This window comes from Mustela nivalis, assembly GCF_964662115.1.
Source record: "Mustela nivalis genome assembly, chromosome: 14".
NCBI classification, from domain to species: Eukaryota; Metazoa; Chordata; class Mammalia; order Carnivora; family Mustelidae; genus Mustela; species Mustela nivalis.
In genome coordinates this window covers 1251746-1266883 of record NC_139033.1, presented here as the reverse complement: position 1 = coordinate 1266883, position 15138 = coordinate 1251746, and the positions used below count along the sequence as shown (strand labels likewise).

The 15138-nt window shown below is 47.3% G+C and overlaps 2 protein-coding genes across 5 annotated transcripts in view; one reads left to right on the top strand and one right to left on the bottom strand.

Annotated features, from left to right (window-relative positions):
- Positions 1-4809, bottom strand: part of SART3 (spliceosome associated factor 3, U4/U6 recycling protein) — a 38291-nt gene extending 33482 nt beyond the window's left edge. For 3 of the 4 annotated variants that reach the window (XR_014302535.1, XR_014302536.1, XM_082698186.1), the window contains exon 1: positions 4253-4808. Coding sequence is in view for 2 of the 4 variants with exons in the window: in XM_082698186.1 (XP_082554312.1) it covers positions 4253-4789 (537 nt within the window). In the remaining 2 variants the exon portion in view is untranslated. Of the gene's footprint in view, positions 1-4252 lie in introns of all 4 variants that reach the window. The other variant, XM_082698187.1, reaches the window with a different exon arrangement.
- Positions 4810-5874: 1065 nt separating this feature from the next.
- On the top strand, positions 5875-12993 carry ISCU (iron-sulfur cluster assembly enzyme). Its single transcript, XM_082699282.1, has 5 exons — positions 5875-6113; positions 7898-8011; positions 8896-9006; positions 10981-11059; positions 12477-12993. Exons 1-5 carry the CDS (start codon positions 6000-6002, stop codon positions 12566-12568), a joined length of 510 nt encoding a protein of 169 aa, XP_082555408.1. The 5' UTR covers positions 5875-5999; the 3' UTR covers positions 12569-12993.
- The last annotated feature ends 2145 nt before the right edge of the window (positions 12994-15138 follow it).

Genomic DNA, 15138 nt, shown 5'->3' with positions numbered 1-15138 from the left:
ACATATGAACACCAGGGTCTACTCTTCCAACATCTGCCACATTTCAGCACTAAGTTATTTCCCTCTTCATTCAACTAACACTCTGACAATGTACTCAACAATCTAGACACGAGGTACTGTATTAAAATACACAGAGGAGAATCTGTCTCACCAGGTAGCAAGACTCAGTAACAATGATTCAGAGCATGGAAATGACACAGGACTGACAAACTGACCAAAAGAACAAAAGAGAACGCTGAGAAACAGACCCATGCAGACAGAAAACATATGAAAGAACAACACTGGTTCTATCAAAATGAATTCATGACTCACGACTATGACCCCAGTTTGAAAAACACTCAGAGAAATCCTTATACATCTTGAATAATAGCACATTTCAACAGTAACAATGTTCCTTGTAACTCGTTGGTAACAGGACCAAAATAAAAGAAAATAAAACAAAAATAAACTGTGAGCAATCCTAACACCAGAAGAACTGATAACACCCCTCCAATGGCGTATTAAATATACAGCAGGCAAAATGATATAACCGTAGCTACAAGCAACATGGAGGAATCCCAAAACACACTGCTGTGTGGAAAGCAGTCCCAAAAGATTAAATGCCACATGATACGATACACTTTCCAAACACTCAGAAATTAGCAAAAGTGGGCAATATATTACCTAGGGACACATATGTAGCTGAAAAAAAGATACACTTTTTAAAAGAGAAGGAAGCACACCAGTTCAAAAAGTAGTTACTTGGGCTTTAGGAGGGGAGGCAGGGCCACGGAATAGGGGAAAAGCCGATTAGGTATGTACAACTGTACTGATCAGGTTCTAACTCTTAGACCAAGTGGTTAAGTAAGTAGTGTTCACTTGACCACCACACTTCACAATTTAAAGACCTGAACTGCTTTGTATGTACCAAATTACATGCAAAAAAACAATACTCAATAATAGGCAAGAGTCTGACCTAAAATTTTTATCTTAAGACTTTTCAGCAATGTTCTCCTGCTCATGAGATATAAATTTTAACAAGCTAAGCCCATCCCATGATTACATGATGAGTTTAAAAAGGACTGGACTAGGTCAGGACACAAGCGTTCTAATCTCCCCTGGTTCTTGGCTTCTTCATTTGTACCAGGAAGGAGCCGGAGTAAACCTCTGCTTCTCAAGTGGTTTGTCCTGACACACTCATGTTTCACAACTGATTGTCAAGTGTGTAGCCAAGTCACACTAACTGAAGAAGTGAGGTTTGCCCAAAATGTACTTTCCTTGCTAAACAAGAGGCAGAGGCTCTCCCTGTCACACAATGCTCTCAAGTCACCTGGGTCTGAAGGTAGTTTTGGAACAGGAAAGGGGTGAGACAGTCCTGTTAGAGTGACTAACGTCTATACAGCTCCCCTTACACGAATACCATTTGTAGGTCAGGAAAAAAAGGTATAAAAGTCAACGAAGTAGAGAAACTGCTTCCCAGGATGGCTTTTGGTCTAAATTTCTGATTTCTAGGCCCAAATAATAAAGACACTGAGTAAGAGGTGCTCCAAAAGTATGTGTATTTAAATACATACTGAGATGCATTTATGAGACTTTCCACAGAGTTCACTCAGCACCAACAAGAAAGAACATATACTGGTCTATTCTGGTCTCAGAACATCATTAACAAAGGATGACTTAAAGAAAGAGGCCGCTTAGCCAGTGCACACAACGATGTGCTGTTTTCCAGATCCCCTAACAACCTGGACCCCGAGCAGTGGCAGAGAAATAACGAGGCCTGGCCCTAGAAGACACAACCACCACAATTCCAGGCAGAGCGGGGAAAGCACACAGCAGGCCGCGGCACCGTACCTACTGTGTGTCAAATTTGCTAGGAGCTTTATAAGCGTGGGTCACTTAAGCTCCACTACAGCCCTACGACCCTTGTTTCGACCACCGAGGACACCAAAAACTCAGGGAGCTGGAATAACTTTTAAGGCACCAGGAAGTGCCACTTTTAGTTTCAGGACACAAACACAGATAAAGGGAAATCTTTGCTTTTGTTACAGGGATGGCTACCCCAACTAATGTTGAGCTCCCATACAATATAATCAGAGAACTGGAATTTGCAGAAATGACAAGGGTGAGGTTTTCACAGGCCTGTCTTGATGTTGTCCATCGTCACACTCCACCATAAAAGCACTTACAGCAGGAACTAGAGGCGATGGGATCGGGATGAGGTGGGAGGGAGGCTTGCAAAAATTGGAAAAATCAATCTCCAGACCCCATGACAAACAGGTCAATAAGAGCCAGAGGCTCTTCAATTCATATCACAGTGTAGTCACTGTGTGAGCTCCAAACCACCTTCTGTGACCTGACGTAAGGCAGGCAACTAGAGGACACCAGTAGCCAGGAGACCTCTGCTCTGACCCATCCTGCTCTCTTGCTAACTAGTTACTCTCACCAAGGACTTACTCTGCTTCCAAGCTTCCCCTTCCGCTCAAACAGCTAATCCTATTTCCCCTGACTCACAGAAGAGTAAGCTAATGGCTTGTGGAAAAGCCCAAGGCTCGAAAGAAGTCAGAAGCATAGATTTCCATCAGGACAGAGACAGAGTCAGCCTGGTACCCTATGGTACACCTTTGTGTAGTGAATGAATAGAAGACTGTGAACTAATAAAAGACCGAGTAAACACTGGAGTACTAATTTCTAAAAAGCAGAAAAGATAACTACTTGCCTACCCTTACTGAGCTCCTTTGACATTCAAATGTGATGATGAATGAAACAAGTGATACCTTGTCACTATTTCACAACAAAACTATGACTGCCAAAGGGGACATTATAAGGAATCTCACACCCAGCAAGGTTAAGTGAGTAAGGTAGGTTAACAACTTCACATAGCTAAGTGATTTCTTATCAGTGTGGCTTTTGGCCCATGGACAACCCTGATAAATTCAATTCCCCTTGTGAATGACTCTAGGCAAATCATTTCATCATCTGTTCCAAGCCTGTTTCCTCATTGCTAAAACAAAAATGTTCTCGATTTGTTTGCCCTTCCAATTCCTTTTTCAAAGATTTTATTTATTTTTGCAAGAGAAAGAGTGCATGTGTGCAGGGAGGAGGGTCAGAGGGAGAAGCAGGCTCCCTGCTGAGCAGGGAGTCCAATGCAGGACTTGACCCCATAACCCTGGGATCATGACCTGAGCCAAAGATAGATACTTTACCAACTGAGTCACCCAGGTGCCCTGCCCTCCCAATTCTACTTCCCCCTCTCATCTCCGTCCTGTGCCCTCCTGTGTGGACCACATCCAGGGAGTCTCTGGCTCTCTCTCTTCAAGCAGGGTTTGCCTAGCAGAAGGCCCCTGCTCTCAGGTGCCCTCTCAACACAACTATTCAGAACACTGGTCTGTCTTCTCCCCTCATCTCTTCAGGCCTAGAAGCAGACACAAGGTCCGGCAGTCACTAGCCCTAAGGTACTGCACATCCACTCCTGATCTCTCTGACCACACTTTAATAAACACAGCAGTCCCTTTATGAACCTTCTCTCAAATTATCCTAATCTGACCGGACCACCTTTCTCCTGCTGAGATCCTGGATTTCACAGGAGTTACAAATTATAGATCATGGTACCATCAGGTGCCAGGACTGGGCTCTTAATTACTGTTACAACAACTACATGATGCAGAACTTGTTGCTCCCAATTTACAGGTGAGAAGGCCGAGGCTCAGAGAAGTTAAGAAATGTGCCTAAGCTCACACAAACATGGACTAGCTACAACTGGGGTCTCAGCCTCCAGACGCTGAGATTTCTACCATCCCATTTCTATCATCACAGTCACGGTCACTGCTTTGTCTATCATACCGTAGTTCACCTTTGTGGGCATTGCTACTTAAAAGGAAAAAAAAAAAATCTCTTTTAAGTACAATTTCATTGCGATTGCTGACAATTTAACGGTGTGGTTAAAAGCAGAAGCTCTGTAGTCGTTCCAAAGTTCGAGACCTGGCTCGCCACCTGCAGAAGTGTAATCGTCAGCAAGAGAATTCCCTTCACGAGAAGCCTCAATCTCCTCCCTAAAAAGGGGAATACACTACTTTCTTCCTTGGGTCGCTGTTAGCGTTCAATGGGATAGCGCATGCAAAACAGCCGGCAAGCAATAAACGCTCAAATGACGGGACCTGTGATGATTAATAGCGGTTTTGCGGCCCTGGCGGCTTTACTACCGCCGGAGACCCGGGAGAAGAGCCACGACCCGGGAACCTGAGGGAAGGAGCCCGCCGCCCAGCCCCGGACCCACCTGCTCCTCCAGCCGCTCGATTTCCAGCTGGTTCTTCTCCTCCTCTTCATCATATTCCCATTCGTACTCCCCAGGGGAGCTCTCGGCAGAGGAAGCCATGGCGTACTCCTCGTCCCCATCGCTCTCACTCACGCCTTCCTCCGGCTGGTCCCACGCCGGCCCCACGGCCTTGTACGTCGCAGTGGCCACAGCCCGCGACAACACCTTCCTCCTCGTCCTAGCCGTCTTAACGTCATCCTCCTCGCCCTCCGCTGTGGGCCCGGCCTTGGGCTCAGCCTCCGCTTCTGAAGCCGATGTTGCGGCCGCCGTCGCCATCTTGCGTTTCCAGTGACTCCCGGGTCTTCTCGTGGCCGCCGAAGACCCGCCGAAGGAGGAGTTGCCCGCGGCGTGCGCCTGACCTAAACCCCGCTCTCCTTGCGACGGAAAGGGAAACTGTGAGCCTCGAACGACAGGAAAATCTCGGAACCCGTGAAATTTCGTATTGCTTTTACATAGGTATAGAAGTTCTCTCAGAATAAGAACTCCCCAATACGGCATGTGTTCCGTCGCAACTTCGGACAGAGGTTGGGTCTTTGAACAGGAAGTGGAGGCCGTAGAGGAAGTCATGGAGTGATGACTGAAGGGAAGGGTTTGGCGCCATCTTGAGAAGGTCAAAAGAGATCTGGGAATGAAAGCCTTCCTTACTGCCTAACCCGATCAGGCGCGTGGTTCAGTCTCCCTAGCAACTGAACCGAAAACGCAGAGGAAACTCCAAGTACCCGGGGAAGGATGTACTGCACCGTTCACGAAAAAAAAACATATTTCACAGAGCTTCCTCCCCTTTATGTAATACCTGGTGCCTAAGTAAGCGTTAAATACACGTGTGGGTTTTCTTGTATGAAATCATGTTCTGCAAGCCAGTATTAATAAATTTCATTACTAAGCGTTTATTAGAAACTTTTCATTTCCAGGCATTGGTCATATAAATATGTCAGCATGCTGATGAAGAGAAATAGATGTAGACATATACATACATACTTTAAAAAAAATCAGGGTATGACGTGTTCGTTTTCCGCAATTAAGCTCCCATTTTTGAGGTAGGAAAATATTGTTTATTTGCTGCCTTTCTCCCTCATTAGCGAGGTTAATTGTGTAAGGAATTAATGTGTTTTCCTATGTTGGATCCCCAAAGCCTAGTATAACGCCTTGACATGACACTTGCTCAATGAATTGCTCTTGAATTAGTATAAAAGCGAGGATCAAGGCTTAAAGAGATTATGTCATTCGCCTAGGGCCACACAGCCGGGAAGGAGCAGACTCCGGATTCTAACCCAGAATTGTCCGTGCTTGAATCTCAAATGAGACTGGGCAATCTTGGAGAAGTTACTAAACCTCTCTGACCCTCAACTTCCTAAGCTGCAAAATCGAGCTGTGAACAGTAGTGGTTGATCCACTAAGCCGCATTCCGGCGATGGGGAGGCTTGGTGAACGCGAACTTGGGCTCCCACTCCTGCCTGCGACCCCTCAGATTCAAAACCCCGCGCTCGGAACAAACCCTCCAACTTCTGTCTTTCAGTTCGGCTTCCCGCCCACCCCGGAGGGGCGTGGTCAAGACGCAACCAAAGGCAGACACGTGCTTGGAGGGGGAGGGCGCAGGCGCGAAGTCGCGGTGACGTAAAAGGGTGCGCGCTCCAAGCCAGGAACCGACGCGCGGGCGCGTCGCTCCCCTCCGTCTGGCGCTCGGCCTAAGCTGGCGCAAGCCGGGAAGATGGCGGCGGCTGGAGCAGGCCGTCTGAGACGGGCGGCGTCGGCCCTGCTGCTGCGGAGTCCGCGCCTGCCTGCCCGGGAACTGTCGGCTCCGGCCCGGCTCTATCACAAGAAGGTAGGGGCAGATGAGGGAATGCGCGGGACCCGCACTGGTAAGGCGGCGGGATGGCGAGGACCGGCGAGAGGACCCAGGTGTGCCGGCGCTCGACGGAGGCCGGACCTGGGGAGGAGTGACTGCGGGGTTGTGCGCGGCCTTGGGAACCCCCACTGCGGCGGGGGTAGGGGCCAGCCCCTCGCGCGACTCTGACTGGACTCTGTTTCCTTTGCTGCGCGGGTAAAACTAACCGCTGCCCGTGGACCCCGCGGCTGGCTGCGATTTTTGTGCCTCAAAACCCAGCAGCCCAGGAAGGAGGGCCCGTTATGACCTGCCAGCCTCACTCCAGGGACAGACACACTGGCGCGGGCTCCGGCTTCAGGGAGAAGCCAGATGACCTTGGGCAAGTCCCTGCGCTGCGATGAACCTGTTTTCCCCATTTGTAAAGTGAGTTCTTAGCTTTCCCCTACACGAGATAGATAGTGTTTGTGCAGTCCTCGGCATGGTGCCCAGCACATGGAGATCATTTACGGTGCAGTTACTGTTGTAGGAAGTCTGTCTCCGAGTGGAGTCAGCATAATCAACGGTGTTTTAATTTTGTCCTGTTTTGTTGTTGTTGTTGTTGTTGATTTTTGGTGGGGAGTAGGGGAGACAGCGTCGGGGAATAGGAATAGGTGCATAGTTTGCAGCCCTTGCCTTCCGAGGGCGTAAAGTTCCCTACACCAGAAACTTTCCCACTCTGGAAACGACTAAGAACGCGGTGAATAAACATGGGGCAACAAGTCCAGATGAGGTATTATCTTGTAAGTCCTTGGACTTGGGATCAAAATCCGCGGTCGGGAAGAGACACTGGGAGATCGGGAGACTTAAGGCTAGACTTAAGGCTAACTGGTAGACACGCCTCAAGGTTACATTAAAGTCTTCTGTGTGCCAGTTTGAATAGATACTGTTCTGTCCTGGCTTCAGCTCGTCTGCCAGGGACTTCGCTCCTCCCCTACCTAGGGGTGTGTTTTGTTGACAAAACACCCTCAACGAACGTGGGCTAGCAGCCTTTCAGCCACCAGGGTGCGCTACTCCACCAGAGTGATTTCCGGGCTTGAAATACAGTAACGGGACGGTTACTGTTTTATCATACGCAAATGAACACATTCCATAGCATTGTTACTTGTATAACATTCTCCTTGAGACTTCTGGGAAATCCTTCAATTGCCAGGCCATACTTGTTTTTTGAAAAAATTTTAATAGTAATCCTTTGAGGATGGATTTATTTGGAAATACCAGAAATGCTGTTTGAGCCCAAATCTGGTGACTTAGGTGGTAAAGATCAGCTCATTATTTGTGATTTAAAAACCCTATGGAGGATGCCTGGGTGGCTCAGTCAATTAAGCGTCTGCCTTCAGCTCAGGTCATGAGCCCAGGGTCCTAGTATAGAGCCCCAGGTTGGGCTCTCAGTTCAGCGGGGAGTTTGCTTCTCCCTTTCTGCCCCTTCCCCCGTTTGTCCTTTGTCTCTTGCTCTCAAATAAAGTCTTTAAAAAAAAAAAAAAAAACTATGGATTTAAGACATGATTTTGCTGATTTTTCTCCAGTAACTCAAATTTCTGAGGGTAGTTGGAAAAGAGGTTCAAACGGTTGGGTCATAAAATCTCACTGTGTAAGTGTAAGCCTTCCTCCCCAGGTGATGTCTGTGGCTTAGCGACTGACTGCCTGCCAGGTTCAACTTGCTGACTTCAAGAAACTTGAAGGAGCTTACCATCAAGTTGGGGAGACAAAAAAGAGTAATCATTGGATTTCTCTTCTAATTTCAGGTTGTTGATCATTATGAAAATCCTAGAAACGTGGGATCCCTTGACAAGACTTCAAAAAATGTCGGAACTGGATTGGTGGGGGCACCAGCATGTGGTGATGTAATGAAACTGCAGGTACCGCTGGTTTTCGTCTTTAATGGTAATGACAGTAATCCCTTTGCTCATCCTGTGCTTCTTTGTTTACAAAGCATTTGCATGCACAGCTTTCCCCTTGGTCTCTACCTGGATTCCTGTGAGATGATGGGATGGTTCAAAGTTATCAGTTATTAGGTAGGGACTGAATCTTAGTTGTCTCATATACTGCTAACCCTTTCTGGTGTCAGTTTTCTACTCAGTCTATCAGTTTAAATTCCAACTTCAGCCAAGTAGAAAGTTTTGTGAATTTTACTGAGCAAAGGAAAACCACAACCACTCGGTTAGCAATCCCCAGTGAGACAGGAAATACCACATATCAAGCCTCTGCCTGATTGGAAACAACACAAAGGTAGTGACTGGCACTTTGAGTAAACGGTAGCTTTGTCCACATCTGCTTCATCGTGGTGAAGGGGCAGCTTGCCAGAGGTCTCCATGCCTACCTTGGAAAACAGAAACAAGACAGGAGGAAACCACTAGATGTCATTTCATACCAAACTAAATAGCACTAACCAGGGATCTTATTACAGACTCTCCCAGTGTTTAAAAATGCAGAGTGAGCAGCCAAGAGAACTTCATAGCCAAAGAGCAGACTAGGGTTACAAAACCAAAAATTGGGGGTGGGAGGTATATTTTTCAGCTTATCTTTACCCAGTATAGCCTGTTTCATTCTGATGATCATTCCAACATTTTACTCTTCATCACCAAGCCCTTTGTGACAAAGCAAATTCAGTAATTAATGTTAAAACTTAGGGTATGGAAAGCAAGACCAAAGCCCTTGGGGAGAGCTTCAGTGAACCCCCTATAAATGCAGGTTCTACAGGGCGGCACCAAGAACCACTGCTTAACTCCTGTCTCTTTTCTAGATTCAAGTGGATGAAAAGGGGAAGATTGTGGATGCCAGGTTTAAAACATTTGGCTGTGGGTCTGCTATTGCCTCTAGCTCATTAGCCACTGAATGGGTAAAAGGGAAGACGGTAAGTTTGCTTGCGGATTGACAGCATTAAATCACATTTCTGACAAACCTGCCTCTGAGTTAAGGGAAGGGTCTAATTATTGGGGGGGGAAAGGAGGGAGGGCTGCTGCCAGGTTTTGATTAAATTCTTCACATTGGGAATTATGGATAATTTTGTTAAGCTTTTTATTTTGGAGTTTTTTTTTTTTTTTTTTTTTTTTTTTGTCGATCCTTTTTCTTTGTTTGGAGGTTGGGTGGTGTTTTGTTTAGGGCTTTTTTTGTTTTCTGTGTTGGGTGGCAGGGCAGAGGGAGAGAGTCATAAGTAGGCCCCATGCCCAGCACAGTGCCCAAGGTAGGACTCAGTCTCATAACCAGGTCACGACTGAGCCAAAATCAAGAATTGGACGCTTAACCAACAGAACCACCCAGGTATCCATTCAGTTTTGTTTTTAATTAAATGGGAAAAATATCCTCACCTCCCCAACTAACAGAAAAGAACGGCAAAGAACTCTATGGCTTTCTGCAGGGTTGCTGATTAAAATTTCTTTTAATTAAAATTAAATAAAAAATAAAAATATAAAATATAAATAATAAAATTGAAATTTTTTTTAGTCTAAGGGTGGGAGAGGCTATATTGTGGTTTGTGTTCTTGTTTCTTTGTATCATCTTTCAAGAAGGATTGCAGGTGGTTTATAAACTAGCTGGTGCAAAAAGGGATTAAAGGATCAGAAACACCAAAGATGGAGGCAAGGGAACAAATAAATCAGAACAATGATCCAGTGGCTCGTCAGCAGGCCCTCTGAGAGTGGAAATGAGACAAGCTAGAACACCGTTTCTGTTCTTCTCTCTGACAAAGCCTCTTTCCCAGAAGCTGCAGAGGTAGAAGGTCCCAAACCCCGTGAAGGACTGGAGTTTCTAAAATGCAGTCATAAAACCGCTCAGAAAAGCCAAAATATAGGGCTGCTTATCTTCGTAGCCCTAAGGGACCAGGTTCAGGGGCTGAGTCCCAGAGGAGTGTGCATGGGGAGCTGGGCAGCTCTACAGCAATGCTGGGAGCAGGGCCACGTGCCCCGGGCTTCCTGTGGCTCCGGGCCTTCTGGCTAGCTCCCTGGGCGAGCACAGGCCTAACCTGATCTGGAGGAGATGCCTCTGAAGCGATTTGTTAAGACCTGTACTCCGGGAAAGGGAAAGCAAGACAAGGCACCTGTGCTCCCAGGATCTGGCCTTTGAGCTGTGATCAGAAAGAGGAGGAAGAGGGCCTTTCTTTGACCTTGTGGTCCTCTCTGAGTTTCTAAGAACAGAACGTGAAGCATTATCCTTGAAGTCAGCAGAATTGGGAAATTGGGGGACAGATGGGGAACTCTGGGTCTTCTTAAGGCAGCAGGGCTCTTTCCACATGGGCCTCCCTCACGTGTCCTCGGACACTCGAGCAAACTCAGGGCATCCTTTCCCGTCATTTGGCCAAGATAGATTCTCTTCCGGCAGAGGATGATCCCAAGACCAGTCTGTGCCACTGCCAATGCTAGAGTGCCACTGGCCTATTTGCCACCTCTCTGACCACCCTGACACCATTTAGCACTTTTGGTTGAAGGGATTTATTCTAAACATTTGGTATAAAGACATCACTGAAGCTGATCCTCACAAAACCAGAATAGGAGAAATCACTGCCTTTAAATAAAAAATTTAAAAAAAAAAAAAAAGCAAGATTGCTGTTGCTGGCCTGAAGCAGACCCCTAAGAGAGGTCTCACGGGCTGGCTTGTCGAAGTGTCTTTGTCGGCAGTGCTTACCCCAGCCACGCCGCACGACAGAGTGTGTACTCCATACCACAGAGCCCCAGCTGCAGCCTTGACGCACAAGTGTGCGTCCTCTGGGGTTCTTAATGGCAGTCATCCCCACCACCCCATTCTGGGGGCCTCTTGGACCTCCTTTTTTGATTGCCTGTTCCTTGAGTTAGAGCTTCACTGAGACTGTCCCGCTCTCCTCCATGCCTCTCAGGTGGAAGAAGCCTTGACGATTAAGAACACGGACATCGCCAAGGAGCTCTGTCTGCCCCCCGTGAAGCTGCACTGCTCCAGTGAGTCTCCGCTCCATAATGCCCATGAGCTTGCACAGCTGGGAGCACTTCTGTAATGGCATCAACTGGCATTTGTGCGGAGTAATAGCGAAGCCGTTTTGGTTGTGGCATCCGTAACCTTCAAATGGCAAAAGCCTCCAAGCCTCATTGCCCATCTCCGGGAGGGTCTTAACAGGAGGTGGGGTGTGCTGGGCGTCATGCGAGCACGTCGTGGCATCATTTCTAAGCCTCAGAAATGTCCTCTAGTCCACAGGTAGCATCATTATCTTTCCCTCTTATAGACCAGGAAAGCGGGGCTCAGCTTAAAGCACCCCAGTCACATGGCTTCTAAGTGGGAAAGCCAGGCCCTAAGCCCCAATCTTTGATTCTAGAATCTGTGCTGGTCCCACCCATTGGAGTCAAGTTTGGACAGTAAAGGAGATAATTCTGCTTCTGCCATAATTCTGTCGCATGTGTTACCACTTCCTTCCCAGGTGCTGTTACTGTGTATATAGTCTGCGTCTGTGTATACAGATTGACTAAGTCCAGTTGTGTAACAGTCCCCTGTATGCTGTCCTAGGAGAAAGCCCAGATGCCTTAAGACTTATACTTGGCTTTCCAGTTTGGCCGCCTCTTGTCTTAAATCTAAAGTGTTTTCCATCTTCTCTGAACCTTCTAGGGGAAGGAGGGAATGAGAAATAGTAGCCTTAACTTACTGACCAAATTAGTTTAAAATCAGCAGAGAGCCAGGCCTCTTGCCAGAGTAAGACTCACAGGGAAAATCAGGGGCAGGGATGTGCTAACAGTTGTCAGGAAGTCTGCTATGACCCGAGTTCTTTCCACCTGAGCTGGGATTCCTAGTATGCAGGAATAAAGGGCATAGCTTGTCGACGTTTTCAGAAAACCCCCAGCCTCTTCATTTGGCCTTCTTGGGCACTGCCACCTTTAACGGTTCCTCTCTGCCTGTTGCTTACTATTCATTATAATTCTGACTCCAAAGTAAAAGTTTTCAAAGTTGGGATCCCTCCAGACGATGTGGCAGTTGCCACCTGTCAACATGGCCAACCATGTTCCGCCAGCTTGCTCAGCCAGTATCCGATACATTTACTCTGGACTTCTCTGGGGGCAGATGAGAACTGACATCTCTTGTGGCCCTCTGACATGTCAGTTTATTAAGCCCTCACCCTATCCCAGCAAAGGAGAATGTCCCAGTTTCATAGAACAGAAAGAGGATTGCAGGAGGCTGAGGAACTAGCCTAGAATCCCAGGTATTTAAACCCTAGTCTGCCTCCGAAGCCACGGGCAGGCGTATTCAGGCTCTGGGCCGCTGTCATAAGCCCTTCCCAGCACTGCTGCCCTCTAGCTCTTAAAGGTGTGATTCCCAAGACCCTCTGTGTACAGTCTACAGACTGAGGCTCTTTCCTTGTGCTCCTTACAGTGCTGGCTGAAGACGCAATCAAGGCTGCCCTAGCAGATTACAAACTGAAACAAGAATCCACAAAAGGAGAGGCAGAGAAGGAGAAGAAATGAGCCCTCGGCGAAGCATCTAGCGGTCAGACCTGCTGTCACTACAGATGTTCAGAAGCCACCACCCCCACTACAGTAAAAGAGCTCGGAGTCACGCGCAGTGCTTGCTGGTCACGTGGCAGCTCCCATACCAGCAAAATACACCGTTTACTTGTTCTAAGTCCTGTGCTTTCTTTCGGCCCACTCTTAGCACCTTAACCCCATTTGTATATATTTTGAATTGTGCGCATGGCCTCTAATGGAAATCAGTCACAAATTCTCAAGTGTGGTAGTCAAAGTGCGCAAATACCTAATTTCACCTGAAACTGTCTTGGGGAAGATTACCAGTAGAAGGCTGTGATATTATTTGATAGAACCAATTATTGTACATAAAACAGATGTGCATATATATATATACACATATATATAAAATAAAGGATATAAGACCATGTTTTTCTCTGAAAAGCCTTGTCTCTTGGATCCCTCACTCACTCCAGGGTCCTGCCTGGAGCCCCCTTGGGGCTCCCAGATGCTGGGCTGTGATGACACGCGCATCTTTCTGAGAAAACCAGACAATAAGGCCCATGGGCAGAGCCGGCCAGACGTGTGTCACATTTTACAGAACGGGGGCAAAGGTGAAAGGAGAGAGCCATCTCTTTTTGTTGTTCTTTGCAAAATAGTAGATTGACAATCAACATGAGTCCAGAATACTCTATAATTTCACTGGTTTGTGAAACACTAAAACCTGAGAAACCCTGGCCCTGACAATTCCGTAAAGTCACCGAGCAGCTGGGGGGGAGGGGGTGGAGCCTGTGTCTGGGAGGCACCCACCTGCCTGCTACTGGTGGCCTTGTCACCTTCTGGTAGAGGTGTGGAGTTGGTGGCCATCAGGCTAGGATGAACTGCGCACTCAGTGGAAGCAGCGATGCCAAACCAAGCCACGGCCGGTGCCACGGTGGCAGCCGGACCGCCCTCTGGCGCTGTGGAATTGGCAGGCCCTTAGGTCTTGCAAGCCATGAAGCACGTGGAGCCTCAGGCAAAACAAACTCTTCAGAGTCTACCAGAATCTGTTTTCAGGGTACCACCACCGCAGGGAGGGTCGACCCGGATGGCAAAACGGGAAGCAGTGCGAACGCAGGCATAAGGCTTACTGCCACTGAAGGACAAAGGAGCTGCTCACCTACAAATGACGCTTTTAAAATCACTCCGACAGGAGGATCTCTGCACACAGCAGCCAGAAGGAACAGCTAACGATTTTCTAGAAGGCAAAGGCTAAAAACATGAATAGATAATGAATTTAAAATTTTTACTAGTTTATGTATAGAGGTACCAGCTCTTACACTAAAATGCCTCAGCTACAAATGTTAAAAATGATGTAGCACAGGCTGCATCAAAAGCCTTGGTGTCCCTTTCTTTGTATGTGAGGTTCTTCAATCAGATTATAGACTATTTGGAGATTCATACTCAATAATTGTGGGTAAATGTATGCAATTTGAGTAGTAACACGGATATCATGTAGCAAGTAATTTGGTACCTACTTCACAGCAAAGTGAATGTGCCCGTCTGCCTTCTCAAGGGGCCCCCAGTCTAGTGGGAAAGTGATAAGCTGGTGATTAAAATCCAGTGTGATTAATACTGTGATGGAATTAGTACAGGCCGTTGTTCCTCTCATTGGGAGGAAAGGCTGCTGAGCTTTCAGAGAACTGGCCCAGCCACTTGGAACCTTGAAATTAAAAATGAATTTAGCCACAACTTTGACCCAAGAAGTTGATCTAGGTATGTATACATCCCTGATGGAATTCAGATTTTGTACATTAAAGGCTGTAACAGTAGGAGTCCTAAAAAAAACAACAACAACAACAACAAAAAACCCACCTGGGGGTCATTTGAAAATGTAGATTTCTAGGCCCAGCATTTGGCTTTAGGCCTGTGCAGGTGATTCTAATGCCTGTGACTTCGGATGGCCTCTGGCAGTTCTGGGGGGCAGGGGAGCCAAGCCACAGGGGAGCAGTTGGTTTTGCCCAGGCTCTGTCCTGCCCCACACAGGTGTGCTGTTTGAGTAGTTCATTCCAAATGGTCTGTCCGTGTATGGTGACCTGAGCTTTAAAGCTTTAAAGCCATCCCTGGCCCAGCATGCCTAACATTCTACACTGTCCCTCCTGAACCCTGTCTGCACCCCAGGGTTGTGGATATTATTCCAAGGTACCCACAGTCCTGCATCAGCCAAAATCCCACTAAAGGAGGCCCTGGGATCTAAAGTACCAGCTAACCATCTCAGATCTCCTTCAACTCTTCAAAAATGAGATGTGCTTTTTTCTGATGGTGAGGTTTTTTTGTCCAGGCATGGGCTGGCTGTCTCTTCTCTTAAATATACCTTCTTTGTTAAAAAAAAAAAAGAAAGAAAGAAAGAAAAGAAAAGAAAAGGAAAACAAAACAAAACAAAACGTCCTCTGAGTCCTGGAGAAGTGCACAGAACTTCAAAGGCCATTCCCTCCATGGCCTGTGGAGAGGGCCAGGGCCTTCCTAAGACTCTCTCTCCGATTAGGGCCGCCGGGTGGGGACATGTCAGGAAACATGTCAGATGGTCTGCGTGG